The sequence below is a fragment of the Pan troglodytes genome, chromosome 2, assembly GCF_028858775.2.
Source record: "Pan troglodytes isolate AG18354 chromosome 2, NHGRI_mPanTro3-v2.0_pri, whole genome shotgun sequence".
In the NCBI taxonomy this organism is placed as follows: domain Eukaryota; kingdom Metazoa; phylum Chordata; class Mammalia; order Primates; family Hominidae; genus Pan; species Pan troglodytes.
In genome coordinates this window covers 170,587,707-170,603,415 of record NC_086015.1, presented here as the reverse complement: position 1 = coordinate 170,603,415, position 15,709 = coordinate 170,587,707, and the positions used below count along the sequence as shown (strand labels likewise).

The following is a 15,709-nucleotide window of genomic DNA, read 5'->3' as shown; positions in this document are numbered from 1 at the left end:
GGGAGGCAGAGGTTGCAGTGAGCTGAGATCGTGCCAGTGTACTTCAGCCTGGGTGACAGAGCAAGACTCCATCTCAAAAAAAAATAAAATAAAATAAAGTAAAATAAATAAATGTAATTAATTGGGATCTAATAGGTAACGGCTTTTGATTTTAACTCTTAAATACACTTTTGTGTATTTTTTTTAACCAGATTCATCTGAAGTGTATGTTTCCCAAGTGACGCAAAAAGTTTTCTTTGAGATAAATGAAGATGGCAGTGAAGCTGCAACATCAACTGGTAGGGTGAATGATTTCTGGCCAAGCTAGAAGGAAACATGGGGAGAGGATGAACATTATGGTGCTGACCCTTTTGAAGTATTGTACTCTTCTTTTTCTCTTCTGCTGTCTAATACACTTCAGGAGGAAAAAAAGGAAATGGTTTTATACACTGTTCATATTTCTCTTCAGTCACAGCATGATACAAAAAGGAAGGGAAGGGGTTTGATTAGGAGTTGAGACCTATCTACTGATATTTGCTTACTTGCGAATTGGATTACCTGTGAATTAGCAGATAGGACTTGTGGATAAAACTTTAGGGCTCAAATATAAAATCATTATTTTTTAGGAATGCTCACCCTTACATAATTGTATTTTATTTCATTCTTTCACTACACCAAGTTAGTCACCACTTTGCTAATTTGATTCTTGTTATTATCTCTGTGGCAGTGGCTCTCAAACTTAACCTGCACATAAAAATCACCTGGGAAGCTTTAAAAACTCCTATGCCCAGTCAACCAGGCGCGGTGGCTCACGCCTGTAATCCCAGCACTTTGGGAGGCCGAGACGGGTGGATCACGAGGTCAGGAGATTGAGACCATCCTGGATAACACGGTGAAACCCCGTCTCTACTAAAAATACAAAAAATTAGCCGGGCGTGGTGGCGGATGCCTGTAGTCCCAGCTACTCGGGAGGCTGAGGCAGGAGAATGGCGTGAACCCAGGAGGCAGAGCTTGTAGTGAGCCTAGATCGCACAACTGCACTCCAGCCTGGGCAACAGAGCGAGACTCCATCTCAAAACAAAGCAAAACAAAACAAAACAAAACTCCTATGCCCAGTCCACACCCCAAAATAATTAAATCAGTATTTCTGGAAGTGAAATCCAGACTCCAAAATTTTCATAGGTTTTCCTAAGTGATATCAATGTGCATGGAAGAACCAGTGCTCCATAGTGCTTTGCAGCTTGCCTTTTTTATTACAAATGTAGTGCATAGACCAACAACAGCACCACTTGGGAACTCGTTAGAAATGCAAAATCTCAGATCCAAACCCTAGACCGACTGAATCAGAATCTGTATTTTGCAAGATCACTAGGAAATTTGTATGTACATTCTAGTTAGAGAACCACTCTTCTAGGCCGTATTTCCTTGAACAAATGACATTTTAAATAGCATCTGTGCTGCATATAAATAATGCTTGAAAAATAATTAGAAAAAAGCCCTAAAATAGTTATAAATGGACAAGCAACTTTAATGAATTCCTTGTAAGTCTATTTTAATTCCCCATACTATTTGGATTTTAATCAATATTTAAAAGCTATTTATCATTTCAATGTCTTACTGATAAATATATAAAAATTGATATTCATTTATTAATTTCTTGATTAATTTGCAATGCTGCATTGGGCCAATGGATTTTGACATCTGGATGAAACACACTGGACTCCCTTACAATTTTGTCATCTCCTGAAGGATTTTGCATTGCTGTGCTCAAGGAACTTGGATTGTAGGGGATGAACTATATTAATCTTTGAAGAAGTCAAAAGGTTATATTTGGATGAAATTGCTGGATCAGGTAGACAAATTTTCCAGCTGCTTTCAAACAGTACTGAGAGAGTCCTTATAGATTATTGTTTGATCTCATTATATTGGTGAAGAAACAGGCCCAGCAATGTAAAGTGGCTTACCTGAGGCCATATTATTGATTGACAGCAGAATTTGAATGCAACTCATGTTCCCTGACTTTAAGTTCAGAGCTCTTTATGTTATTGCCCACTGTCTCTCATTTTAAGTCTAAAATTTTCTAGGATTCTGTAACAATCATTAAGAGAAGGTAGATGAATCAAAGTAAAACTCCTCAGAATAGTCAGCCTGGGTATTTTGACTTTCAGAAATCCACTCACGGACTGCTCAAAAGCAAAAAAAGTCCAAGTATTCACTGTAAATGGGAATGGGAGTAAAACTGATCTTGCTTTTGGATTTATCGTAATAATTCAGACATGAGCCTATATTCACTGGTTATTTAGGTATACCCTTGATATTCTGGATAGGAGAGTGCCAATCATGTTATCATACTAAGATTATATTTGACTGTTTTATAATTCTAATGATACATAGTGATTTTATTTTTCCTGGAGTCTGAAAATAACAGTACAAAATAATTCAATTATTGGGAAATACAGTATCTGAATTAAGCATAAAACATTTAATCTAGATAGGAAAAATATCTAACTTTTTATATTTTCCCATTCTAAATATTGACAAATACTGTAATGGAGCAACATAATATAAATAATCATAGAAAGTAATTTTTAAGGCAGCAAATTTCTGCTTCAAATCTCATAATAAAAATCTCACACACATTCACTGCACAAATCCTAAAAGCTCTGAGCTCACAGAATAATTTTGAAAGAGTAAGTTAAAAAAAATTTAATTTGAGCTCAGATGTGATTACCACAATCCCGAAGTGCAAACATACCTAAATAGGAATTAGGAATTACAAACATTGTAGAAATAAATCATATAATGCAAATAAAAAGTGAACAGAAAATTACTGTTTAAAAGATAAAGTTTTTCAACTGCTTTCACTAAATTGAATCTGGTATCTGGCTTGCTTCTTCATTGAGCATAAATATAAAGTTAGAATTATTCTGTGAGTGACCTAATATTTATTCTTCAGTAATTTATTGCAAATTCCTCTGTATTTAGAAAATGGTTATTTTTCCACATGTTAACTCCTTACACAAAATGACTTTTCCTATCTACAAAATGTATTATGAATATACTTTCTTTACTGATCTTTTAATGCAAGCATCTAAATAACTGTTGTCTCTATTTTATAGGCATACACATCCCTGTGATCATGAGTCTGGCTCAAAGCCAATTTATAGCAAATCATCCATTTCTGTTTATTATGAAGCATAACCCAACAGGTACCTTTTTTGAGAATTATTTGGGGGAACTGACTATGTTAAGCAGAACTAGTTCCAGTTTCTAATTGCAATGTACATATCTGAAGTCATTTGTTCTTTCAATGGATATTTGTTAAGTGCATTTTATATACCAGGTATTGTATTTTAAGAGATGACAGAGGCCTAAAATAGGGCAGTGGTAATAATAGCTGCCATCATGGCTACTATATGTGGTAGCCATTTCATATAACCATCACTAAAGCTAAAACCACTCCAGAAGATTAGATATTTGACTAGTAAAGAACAAAAGCTCAGAGAAAGATTGTATGGTTTGTCTCAGCTTACGTAGCTAGAAAGTGTCAGAGTGGGAATAAAGGTCAACTGTCTGTGTATGATGCCACATTGGGGATGGAAACTGAGAGGTGTGGAGTTGTGAAAGAATTCAGAGGTGGATACCAAAACAGTAAGTGACTAATGTAGGTTCTGAGGGATAGGAAGGAGTCAAAGGTAATTTCAAATCTTCAACTTGGGCAACTGGTGAAAGATGATGCAGTTAGGTAAAGGGAGTGTAGAAGTAGTGGATTGGATTAGCACTGGGCACAGTGTCAACACAGGGAAATTCAGATTGTCTGGATGGATGCTTCAGCACTTTCTCTTGTGAGTAAGAGAAGCCAGAAATGTGAATACAGTGGGAAAATTGTCAAGTTTATGTTTAGGATCCTTCAGCAGTCATAATGCTCATGTGAGAGTTACAAACCACAGGATAGTAGAAATTATATTTTACTCATCTCTGTATTCAGGCCAATATTTGGCAAAATGCCTTGCACATAATATCAGTTTCTCTATAGACAGAGGGTGTGAAATTGGGTTGGGCTCAATTTCCAGCTGAATTCACTAACAGTTGTGAAACAAGTTGCTTGTCCTTTCTAAGCCACATTTTCCCTATATCTTATTTGAACATCATAGTAGTACTCATCTCATAGAGTTAAATAAAGGAATTTTTGAAGCCTGTAACACTGTGCCTGGCACATACTAAGTGTTCATTATGAATAAATTAATAAATATGAATGAGGCAGTGAACAAAAGAAGAAAGGCAAGTGAAAAAGTTTAAAGTCATTTACAGGGAGAAGAGACATAGTTAATTGCAGAATCTGAATCTATTAGATGAACTAGCGATACTGATATTATTGGCCCAGTAAGGGATACTTCACTCTTTTTTGGCTCCATGAAACTAATGCTGAGTGACCCTTCTGAAAGTCATATCTTAAAAACAATGAAACAGTTTTAGAATTGATGAGATTGCATTAACACAACTTCAATTCTAGTAATGGCTGTGTCAGTGTTCAAATGTATTCTGAGTATGTCATTTGATCTATGTGTCTGTCTAACCTTTAGATAATTCTAATTTTTTACAATTAATATATAATTATGTAGTATGGAGACAGAAAGAAAAAAAGCTACATTGGGCATCAATGCACAAGTAAATAATGGCATTTAGAATAATTATGTTTTACTCTATTTTCCAGGTTGATGACTTGTTATATGCAAAGGCCAAGTAACAGCTATCAGTAAAACAGCAGCAAAAATTCAAAACCCAAAATAACCCACTTATCTGTTTATTTGTGATAATGCTTAACTAGCAGGTCTTAATGACAGTTTGAACTGTTTTATGTTCTTTATTGTAGTGAGACTTTCTAAACTAGGGTTACTCCTTTAAAGTATTGTTTAAAATAAATGGCCACTCATTTATCAGGGACTGTCCATTGTTGCCATATAAAATGTAGAAAGGGCCGTTATCTTAAGACAATACGTATTTAGTGATTTATCAATTTTTCTCTCACAAATGAACTCAAGAAATCATTGAGATTAATGAAGATAGTGATTTAGCATCACCATAGTGAACTATTAAATGGCTTCATGGTATACATGAAGTGTATTCTGTTGATGATTTCTGAAGTATGAGGATGAATGATTTTAGGTTTAGTACAATCAATTTTTACATAGCCTGGAAATTTTCTTTGATCCAAACAATCCTTTTGTGCAAAATCTATCCATTATTTGGATTTTCCTATCAGATGAATTTTATATTGCAGTATATTCCTCTAAAGCCCTTACTAAGCTAAACTTCTAGGACAATAAAGCACCTTTTTAAGGTTGGGGATGTAGGCCAACTTTATAGGCTTTGAGAAGAAAATTGTGAAAGATACTCATGAAAGGTACCATTCCTGAAAAAATAGTGAATTATGATTTTGAAATTGACAGGACTCCAGACATAATGAAAGTTATTGTGTTTAGAACTCTTTTGGGTTGTGTGTTGAGGGGAGAAGTAGATTGCAGAATATCCATTAAGAATTTTTTTTCTCACCATTAGCTTGGTAATGCTATTGTATTGTAATATTAGGAGGTAAAAGTTGCTTCCATCTGATGAAGATGTTGTATAAATATATTGATTAAATATGGGGGTACCTATTTAGGAAGGAAGGATGAAGATAAAAAATAATCATTTTTGCTTCAGTCTGCCTCTAAATTCTTCACTATTATGTCAAGGGAGATTTTATTAATCTGCCCAATTTAGTAGTGAGTAGATTGATGATGGCATGAAGATTCAATTCAAAATGTGATTCTTCCTGGAGAAAGAGACAGATTGAAAAGGCTGGGACTAATGGGTTTTATGTAACATTCTACCCTTCTAGGTATTTAAAATTTTAAGATATTGTCCTCAATTATAAGTTAGTGTTTATAGAAGCTACTTTAAAATTTTTCCAGACAAATTATTCTGATGAGCATTTTAATGCCATAGCATTATGGCATTAGTATTATGAAGATATAGGAGTTGCTGCTTATTCCTGTTGTGACTAAATGTAATATCTATTCTAGGAGATGTATTTATGTATCTTTATCTATCTGAAATATTGGGGTATTTGTTTTCTTTTTTCCAGAATTATTTTAATATTTTGAAACAAAACATTGTTGACTATAATTATTCATAATAAAAAGTAAAATCTGGGCCAGGCGTGGTGGCTCACACCTGTAATCCCAGCACTTTGAGAGGCTGAGGCGGGCGGATCACGAGGTCAGGAGATCGAGACCATCCCAGCTAATACGGTGAAACCCTGTCTCTACTAAAAATACAAAAAATTAGCCAGGCGTGGTGGCGGGCACCTATAGTCCCAGCTACTCGGGAGGCTGAGGCAGGAGAATGGCGTGAACCCGGGAGGCGGAGCTTGCAATGAGCGGACATCCCGCCACTGCACTCCAGCCTGGGTGACAGAGCGAGACTCCGTCTCAGAAAACAAAACAAAACAAAACAAAAAAATATATATAATCTGCTGGAGTTTATGTCTATTTCCATGTTATTTGTTCTTCAAAGAGTGTGTCTTTGGACTGAATAGTAGAGTTAATAAAAAAGGGCCGTCCCACTATTATTTCAAATACATTTAAATATCATTTTATTAGCTTTAAAATTATGCAAAATTTGTCACATTTGAAATTAACCTTTATGACATCCGAGCATAAGGAACTTAAGGCAACATTTGACATTGATTGATTTAGGCCATTTCTCTTAACCCAGTTTAAAAGAAAGGTGAATAGATTTTGGTACATCATTCTTTCTGTTTTGTCCTTTAGTTCTTAGTTCCTTTTCACTTGCAAACACAGAATGGTTGAAAACAGGTATTTGCATTTATGCTGTATACTATATCACTTTGGTCAGTATTTGAAAATACTAGAGATATAAAAATATTGTCATTGGAGGTAAAGTAAGCTTTGATTCAGAGCTGAAAAAGGAGAACTGGGAAGTTGCACTTTTAACCCTGAAGGCTTACATTACATGCATAAAATGATGATTGCTAATGCCTTAAATTTAAAACTCTACCACGCTCATCACCGTTTTCTTATGCTATGTTCTCCGGACTGGGTCTCTATATTTAGAAGAACACCTCTCTGTCACTTTATTTTTGTTTCCCTCTATGAAAAACAGGATTAATGCTTTTTCCATGACAAGCTGTAGTGGGTGTTAATTTACCTCATAAATTACCAGAAAATGATTAATAATGATATAATTATGAATTTGAGACAAAGGAGAAGGCTTTGCTATTAGACACTGCCTATTTATCTTACAGAGAAAAAAGACCAAATAACATGTTAAATATTAAGAAAAACTAATTATTGTCAGTTGTTTTCTCCTGAAATTCCTAAAGTATATTTTTTTTGTTTTTTTTCCCTAGAATCAATTTTGTTTATGGGAAGAGTGACAAATCCTCACACCCAGGAGATAAAAGGAAGAGATTTAGATTCACTGTGAATGAAAAGCACAGCCTCAGAATAAAAGATGATTTCTCAAAAATAGCTGATTGGCAAAATATCATCATCTTGACAATATTTGCTCTATATCTTATGTCTTTTCTGTTTTAAACTGTGCCTGTAGTAATAGATATCTGTCTTGATGAATAAGTAAAATTAGGTATGCATTTGTTTCTGTTCCTTCTGTATGTTTTAGAAAATCTATATGCATCAAAAACCTTGAGCGTACGTAAAATATTACCATTCATATGTTAGAACAATCCTGCCTATAATATCTTAAATACCAAATTCTTGTCTTAGATAGCAAATTTATTATTCCCTAAAATACTAGACTATTAGATTCAGGCATAGTACCATTTTCTAGCCATGGGGAAATAAGATAAAGAGACCATGGCCATGGTACATGCCTCTCTGGGGTGTCACTCAAGACACAGAGATCCAGTATTCCTTGCAATAGAGGAGCTTTGGGTATTTCACTAATCTTAACTTGTTATTTGACATGTTACGTTTAATATTTATGTTGTTTCAGTACCTTTTGAAACATACCAGTTTTTTTCCTACTGATTTATGGTTTTAAAATGTACACAACATAGAAATGCTGAGCACTTCTGTAAAGCATTCCTCTTTTTATAGGTGAAAGTGGCAGCATAATTAGTGTGACTCAGGAAGCTGAACTTCTACAATTTTACAATACTGAGCCAAGGAAGTGTTAGAGTCAAGATTGTGCACTATAAAGATTAAATGCAGATCCCTTCCCTTGAATACTCTGAAACATCACATCTAAATATCAAAAGCTAAAACTACATTCCAATATTACTTCATATAGCATGTTTCACAGTTTTTCCATTTTCAAGCTAATGATGTAAAATTCCTTTTTGTTTGTTTGTCTTGGCAATTTTGGCAGAGAGCTTAATGATAATGGCTGCACCTCAATGAGCCCTAATTTTGTGTTGGGCTCACTGAAGTAAGCACTTTTTACCTTATGTTAAATGTACTAAAATTTTTATGAAACAGCATTACCTAACTTCCTGATAAAGAAACTGAGATTCAAAAATGTTATAAAATTAGTCAAAGACACATAACTGATAAATATGGTGGGTAGATTTGAACTCAGAACTACTCGAGACTGACATTCCAAAATGTTATAAAATTAGTCAAAGATGCATAACTGATAAATATGGTGGGTAGATTTGAACTCAGAACTACTGGAGAGTGACATTGAAAAATGTTATAAAATTAGTCAAAGACACACAACTGATAAATATGGTGGGTAGATTTGAACTCAGAACTACTCAAGCTAGAAGTCTGTGACCTTAATTACTGAGTTATATTCCCTTTGCAGGGAAGGAAAAAGTAATTTTCTCTCTACTTCTCATAGCTTTGAGCTAGTATCCCTTGTAATAAAAGACAGGATAGCCAGGTGTGGTGGCTCAGATCTGTAATCTCAGCACTTTGAGAGGCTTAGGTGGGAGGATCGCTTGAGGCCAGGGGTTCAAGACCAGCCTGGGCAACATAGTGATATCCGGTCTACAAAAAAATTAAAAATAATAGACAGGTGTGGTGGCGCATGCCTGTGGTCCCAGCTACTCGAGAGGATAAGGCATGAGGATCACGTGAGTCCAGGAGGTTGAGGCTGCAGTTAACTATGATTATGCTACTGTACTGTAGTCTGGACAACAGAGTGAGTCCTCGTCTCAAAAAACAAAAGATTCACAAGAGAAAAACAGACATTTGTTAACATGTATACCACATGTACACATAGAAGATACCCAGGAAAAAATGAGTAAATCTCAAAGAAGTGGCTTAGAACTCTGGCTTACATAGCATCTTCGACAAAGAACAATACGTGGTTGAAGAAATGACAAAGGAAAAAGACCTTGGATTTATAAGGGCAGTAAATTGTAGGAAGGCAAATATATGATAGATAAAGGCTATTTTGTAAAATTTGTTGTGTAGATTCCTGTGGTGATATCTCCAGGATGATAAGGGTCTTAAGTCATGTTCAGTGATCAAATTCTGTCCTACTTGGTAGAGAGAGGAGGAGGGATAACTTTGTGAATTTGTATTCTGTTTTTAGGCAAATTGTTTTAGGCAAGGCAAATAACTTTTCCTGTATCTACTTCTTCTCAGTTGCCTTTAGCTCAAAATAGCCCTTATGCTAAAGTGGCATCTTTTGGGGTGGCATATTCTGCTGCCCTTCACCTTCTATTTTAATTTTCAAAATCTAGGTATCCATCTACAGCAAAACCTACAGCAATACTCAAGACATTATGAAGCCAACTTTAGAATGAATTGTGATTGCTTAAAAATCATAACATAATTGAAAGCAATGTTCATTACTCTACTTTCAATTTGAGCATACTTAGATATAACACAGTAAATACTAATCTATATGTTAGTAATATGCATTTGTGGCATAAATTCCTCACAACCTATCTGTTTTAAAAATATAAGTCTTTGTTTCAGGAAGGAAAGAATAATGAGTTAAGAGGATAGTAGTTTTATTCAGTTGTGGTCCAGATTCCTGTTTCTCTTGGGTTGGCTGAATTCTTCTGATCCTCTTTCATGCATTAAATGTCATGCTCTGGGGATTCATTCATTCATTCTACAAATATTAATTGAGCTTCCACTATGTTCCAGGTAGTTTTCTAAGCACAAGGGATATATTAGTGAGCAAATCTGACAAGGTCCTTGTCTTCCTGGAGCTGACATTTTACTGGTAGCAGTAAACCAGTGAACAAGTACAAAAACAAGGTAATTTCAAATGGTAATAACTGATGACATTAATAAAGCAGAAGAAGAAAATAAGAGGGGTTCAATAATTGAGATAATGTAATAAGATCACTACCCAAGTTTCACTTTAAGTACATATTCTTACAGTGTGTTCCTAATGTATTTGTTTTCCTTAATAAGATTTGCTAAAAGTCTGCCACGAGTTCCCGACTGAGGATCCTGAAAGCATTATACAGAAGTTGGGTAATTTATTTTTCTGATTTCATGTTCTTCTTCCATTTGGCTTAAAAATGGGAGTGTCTTCCATAAGCTCATTGTGTGGATTCAAGATAAAAACACCATTTTCTACCATGTTCTGGAAATACATTTTCCAAACTACTTCCAAAATTAAAACATTTAATTTTTTCCTTCAGTTGTAAGTAACTCAGTAGTTATTACAAGTTTGCATCATAAAGGTTACAAGTATACGGAATACATTTACAAAACATACACTATTTATGAAGGAAAATAAGTATGAAATAATTTTCTTTGCTAAACTATATGAAATCTGTAGGATTCACAACAGTCCATAATCAATACAGGATAAAATTACTGTCAATACCCCTTGTAAAAGTCCAGTACATCATATATAGGAAATATTTGTATTCCTCATGGAGGCAAAATAATTATTAAAATAGTAGTATTTCTTTTGGAAACTTTGGGTTTTATTGACTTCACATAGCTATAATTCATGGCATATTCTAGAGGAGTTGTTACCAGACTGAACTTGGGTCTGCCTGCCTGGCACAGCAAGGCCAAACAATGACATTGGGATTTGCAAGAAGAAAAAGTGAGGCATTTATCACAGGGTGGCAAGCAAGGAGAATCAGGCAGCTCATGCTTAAGATCTGAAATACCCAGTGGCTTAACCGTAAAAGTTTTTAAAGGCAGGGAGGCAGAGGTTACAGGCAAAGCTATAAATCAATACATGGAGGCTATACGTTGGTTTGGCCTAAAAAGGTGGGACATCTCAAATCAGATGAGTGGGGAGGGTGGCATGGCCCACAGATCACAGGTGGATTCAAATATTTTCTGATTTGTGATTGGTTTGGCTTTGTCTAAAAGTGTGGGTCAGCTGAAAGGAGAGTTGAGCTCTGGCCTGTGAGCATAATTTCCTTCAGGGCCCTCAGGAAGAAATTTAGAACAAAGAATGACAGAATTTAGTCCTCTATTCCACCCTATCTGAGATCTATGTGCCAGCAGATGGCTTTTCCATGTGGTGAGGGGTCCAGGTCTCTGAAAAACAACTCAGGGACATATGTGAAGACTTTACCTTTAATTTCTATAGAGAAGCAAACTCTGTGGCTCTAGCTTCCTTGGCTATTGTTTTCAGCTATTACAGCATTCTTGCTTATCAGGTTGCCCATTTACTTCTCAGGGCTAGGTTGGTGCCTGGAATTTCCCTGGAAGGAACTCAAAATTTTCCTTTATTTCCATGCCTTGGGGGTGGCAGGCCCGTAGGAGGGATCCCTGCTTCATCTCAGAGTCTGCCACATCACGCAGTACAACTGAAAAGCCAAAGACCTGAGAAAAGGAATAATTTCTTTCTTTGGAGAGGCTTATAAAATCTCCTGAATTGGGTAATGATGACATGGAAACCTTCAAACGTACAGAGAAAACTTTAGGCAGGTTTCATTAAAAGTCTGTGCCTTGGACCTCTGGAAATAAGATACTTCCTCATTTTGTAGCCTTATACCATTGAAGCATACTCTATGAAGGACCAACCCCCTGAGCCATGGATTGGCCTGAGTCTGATTACAAGCATATGGTAGAAGTGTGGACCTACTTAATTTGTTTGCTTGCAAGAGCACTTAATTTTGTGATTCCTTCCTCCCCTTATTTTCATGGTTCCTCATATGATAATCTCTAAATCTGAAGCCTAAAATTCTAAATGTCAATAATCTAGTTTCTTTCTCCTTTTGATTCCTCAAGTGACCACCCTGATGATGTAAAGGAATTAAAAGATGAGATATTTTTCACTGTCCAACATTATAATTTTTGGCTTGTCACATCAATTCTCTGGAGCTTCAATGCCCTCACCTATAAAATGAAGGATTGGTTGGACTAATCCTATTTCAAGTCTTTATTCCAAAGTTCTATCTTGGCAAACCTTGGGCTTCTCCTCAAAGACACATCTTTGAAACAATGTCTTTTGAGTTTTTATTGTCTATAAGCAGTTATTTTAAAATAACAAAAGTACATTCTTTCACTCGTGTCTGTGTGAAGAGACCACTAAACTGGCTTTGTGTGAGCAATAAAGCTGTTTATTTCACCTGGGTGCAGGTGGGCTGAGTCCGAAAAGAGAGTCAGTGAAGGCAGATAGGGGTGGGGCCGTTTTATAGGATTTGGGTAGGTAAAGGAAAAGAGGGGGTTGTTCTCTGGCAGGCAGGAGTAGGGGTCACAAGGTGCTAAGTAGGGGAGCTTTTGAGCCAGGATGAGCCAGGAGAAGGAATTTCACAAGGTAATGCTATCAGTTAAGGCAGAAACAGGCCATTTTCATTTCTTTTGTGGTGGAATGTCATCAGTTAAGGCAGGAACCGGCCATCTGGATGTGGACGTGCAGGTCACAGGGGATATGATGGCTTAGCTTGGCCTCAGAGGCCTGACATTCCTGTCTTCTTATATTAATAAGAAAAATAAAATGAAATAGTGGTAAAAGGTTGGGGCGGCAAAAATTTTGGGGGATGGTATGGAGAGATAATGGGCGATGTTTCTCAGGGCTGCTTTGAGCGGGATTAGGGGTGGTGTGGGAACCTAGAGTGGGAGAGATTAAGCTGAAGGAAGATTTTGTGGTAAGGGGTGACATTGTGGGACTGTTAGAAGAAACATTTGTCATTTAGAATTATTGGTGATAGCCTGGATACGGTTTTGTAAGAATTGAAAAACTAAATGGAATAAGAGAAGGAGAAAAACTGGTATTAAAGGTCTAAGAATTGGGAGGGCCCAGGACATCTGATTAGAGAGTGCCTAAGGAGGTTCAGCATAGTCCTGCCAGCAAAGATTATTTATTTATTTCAAGAGTTAAGAGTGGCGGTTTGGGGATAGCACCAGGAGATATCAGCTGTGATGGCTTGGAGAAACAGTGTAAACCGGCAGTGTAAACAAGAGCAGGGCATGTATGAGTAGTCGAGAACGGTGAATAGGAGTATGACTAGATGGAAGATAGTAGGGATGACAAGTTTTTTGGGGCACAGTCTAAGTTGGTCTGGTGTCTGGAATGAGACTGGGGCTTAATAAAAAGGAGTGTCCATACAGGAGCTCAAATGGGCTGTACCCTGTAGCATTCCAAGGACAGGCATGAATTATGAGAAAAGAAAGAGGTAAAAGTATTGTCCAGTCCTTTTTAAGTTGGTGGCTGAGCTTGGTGAGGTGTGTTTTTAAAAGACCATTAGTCCATTCTACCTTTCCTGAAGACTGAGGACTGTAAGGGATATAAAGGTTTCACTGAATATCAAGAGCCTGAAAAACTGCTTGGCTGATTTGACTAATAAAGGCTGGTCTACTATCGGACTGCATAGAGGTAGGAAGGCCAAACTGAGTAACTGTGTCTGACAGAAGGGAAGAAATGACCGTGGTGGCCTTCTTAGACCCTGTGGGAAAGGCCTCTACCTATCCAGTGAAAGTGTCTACCTAGACCAAGAGGTATTTTAGTTTCCTGACTCGGGGCATGTTGAGTAAAGCTAATTTGCCAGTCCTGGGTGGGGGCAAATCCCTGAGCTTGATGTGTAGGGAAGGGAGGGGGCCTGAATAATCCCTCAGAAGTAGTAGAATAGCAGATGGAACACTGAGAAGTTATTTCCTTGAGGATAGATTTCCATGATGGAAAGGAAATGAGAGGTTCTAAGAGGCGGGCTAGTGGCTTGTACTATAGCATAGCCTGCCTTTGCTGGTGTGTGGCGATTAGGCCTGGTGGAACTGCCATCAGTAAACCAGTGTGATCAGGCTGAGAAACAGGGAAGAAGGAAATGTGGGGAAATGGGCTGAATGTCAGGTGGATCAGAGAGATGCAGTCATGAGGGTCAGGTGTGGTATCAGGAATAATGTGGGAGGTCGGATTGAAGTCCAGGCCGGGAACAATGGTAATTGTGGGAGACTCAACAAAGAGTGAATACAGCTGAAGGAGCCAGGAAGCAGACAGTATATGCGTCAGGTGTGAGGAATAAAATAGATTTTGGAAATTATGAGAGCTGTAGAGAGTGAGATGAGCATAGTTTGTGATTTTAAGGGCCTCTAAAAGTATTAGGGCAGCAGCGGCCACTGCACAGAGACATGATGGCCAGCCTAAAAGAGTAAGGTCAAGTTGTTTGGACAAAAAGGCTACAGGACGCAATCCTGGTCCTTGTGTAAGAATTCCGACTGCACAGCCCTTCACTTCGGCTGTGTGTAGTGAAAAGGGTTGGGATGAGTCAGGGAGAGCTAGGGTGGGGGCAGTCTCTAAAGCTGTCTTCAAGGAATGGAAAGAGGAGTGGGGAAAGGATTTAGGATCTATGGGGTCAGCTAGGTTTCCTTTTGTGAGTTTATATAATGGTTTTGTTAGGATGGCAAAACCAGGTATCCAAAGGCAAAAGTATCCACATGCCTAGGAAGGAAAGGAGTTGTTGTTTTGTAGAAGGGATTGGGGTTTGGGAGTTTAGCCAGACATGATCAGCAGGGAGAGCACGTGTGTTTTTCTGAGAATTATGCCGAGATAGGTAACAGATGAGGAAGAAATTTGGGCTTGACTAAAGTAATGGGGGCTGTCTGTGAAGCTTTGCAGCACTACAGCCTAGGTAATTTGCTGAGCTTGATGGGTGTCAGGGTCAGTCCAGGTGAAAGCAAAGAGAGGCTGGGGTGAAGGGTGCAAAGGAATAGTAAAGAAAGCATATTTGAGATCCAGAACAGAATAATGGATTGTGGAGGGAGGTATTGAGGATAGGAGAGTATATGGGTTTGGCACCATGGGATGGATAGGCAAAATAATTTGGTTGATAAGGCATAGATTCTGAACTAGCTTGTAAGGTTTGTCTGGTTTTAGGACAGGTAAAATGGGGGAATTGCAAGGAGAGTTTATAGGCTTTAAAAGGCCATGCTGTAGCAGGCAAGTGATAACAGGCTTTAATCCTTTCAAAGCATGGTGTGGGATGGGATATTGGCATTAATCGGGGTAAGGGGGATTAGGTTTTAATGAGATGGTAAGGGGTGCATGATTGGTCACCTAGGAGGGAGTAGAGGTATCTTATACTTGTGGGTTAAGGTTGGGGGATACAAGAGGAGGACGCAAAGGAGGCTTTGGATTGGGAAGAAGGGCAGCAATGAGATGTAGCTGTACTCCAGGAATAGTCAGGGAAGCAGATAATTTAGTTAAAGTGTCTCAGCCTAATAAGGGAACTGGGCAGGTGGGGATAATTAAAAAGGAGTGCTTAAAAGAGTATTGTCTAAGTTGGCACCAGAGTCGGGGAGGTTTAAGAGGTTTAGAAGCCTGGCTGTCA

The 15,709-nt window shown here is 37.5% G+C and overlaps 1 protein-coding gene and 1 long non-coding RNA gene across 3 annotated transcripts in view; one reads left to right on the top strand and one right to left on the bottom strand.

Moving 5' to 3' along the window:
- The window catches only part of SERPINI2 (serpin family I member 2), a 33,525-nt gene extending 21,920 nt beyond the window's left edge, over window positions 1–11,605 (top strand). The window contains exons 6-8 of the mRNA XM_016942267.3: window positions 192–278; window positions 3,099–3,188; window positions 7,394–11,605. Coding sequence (XP_016797756.2) covers window positions 192–278; window positions 3,099–3,188; window positions 7,394–7,470 — 254 coding nt within the window. The 3' untranslated portion in view covers window positions 7,471–11,605. The remainder of the gene's footprint in view (window positions 1–191; window positions 279–3,098; window positions 3,189–7,393) is intronic.
- Window positions 1–15,709, bottom strand: part of LOC107970837 (uncharacterized) — a 94,063-nt gene that overhangs the window by 24,797 nt on the left and 53,557 nt on the right. The window lies entirely within an intron of this gene.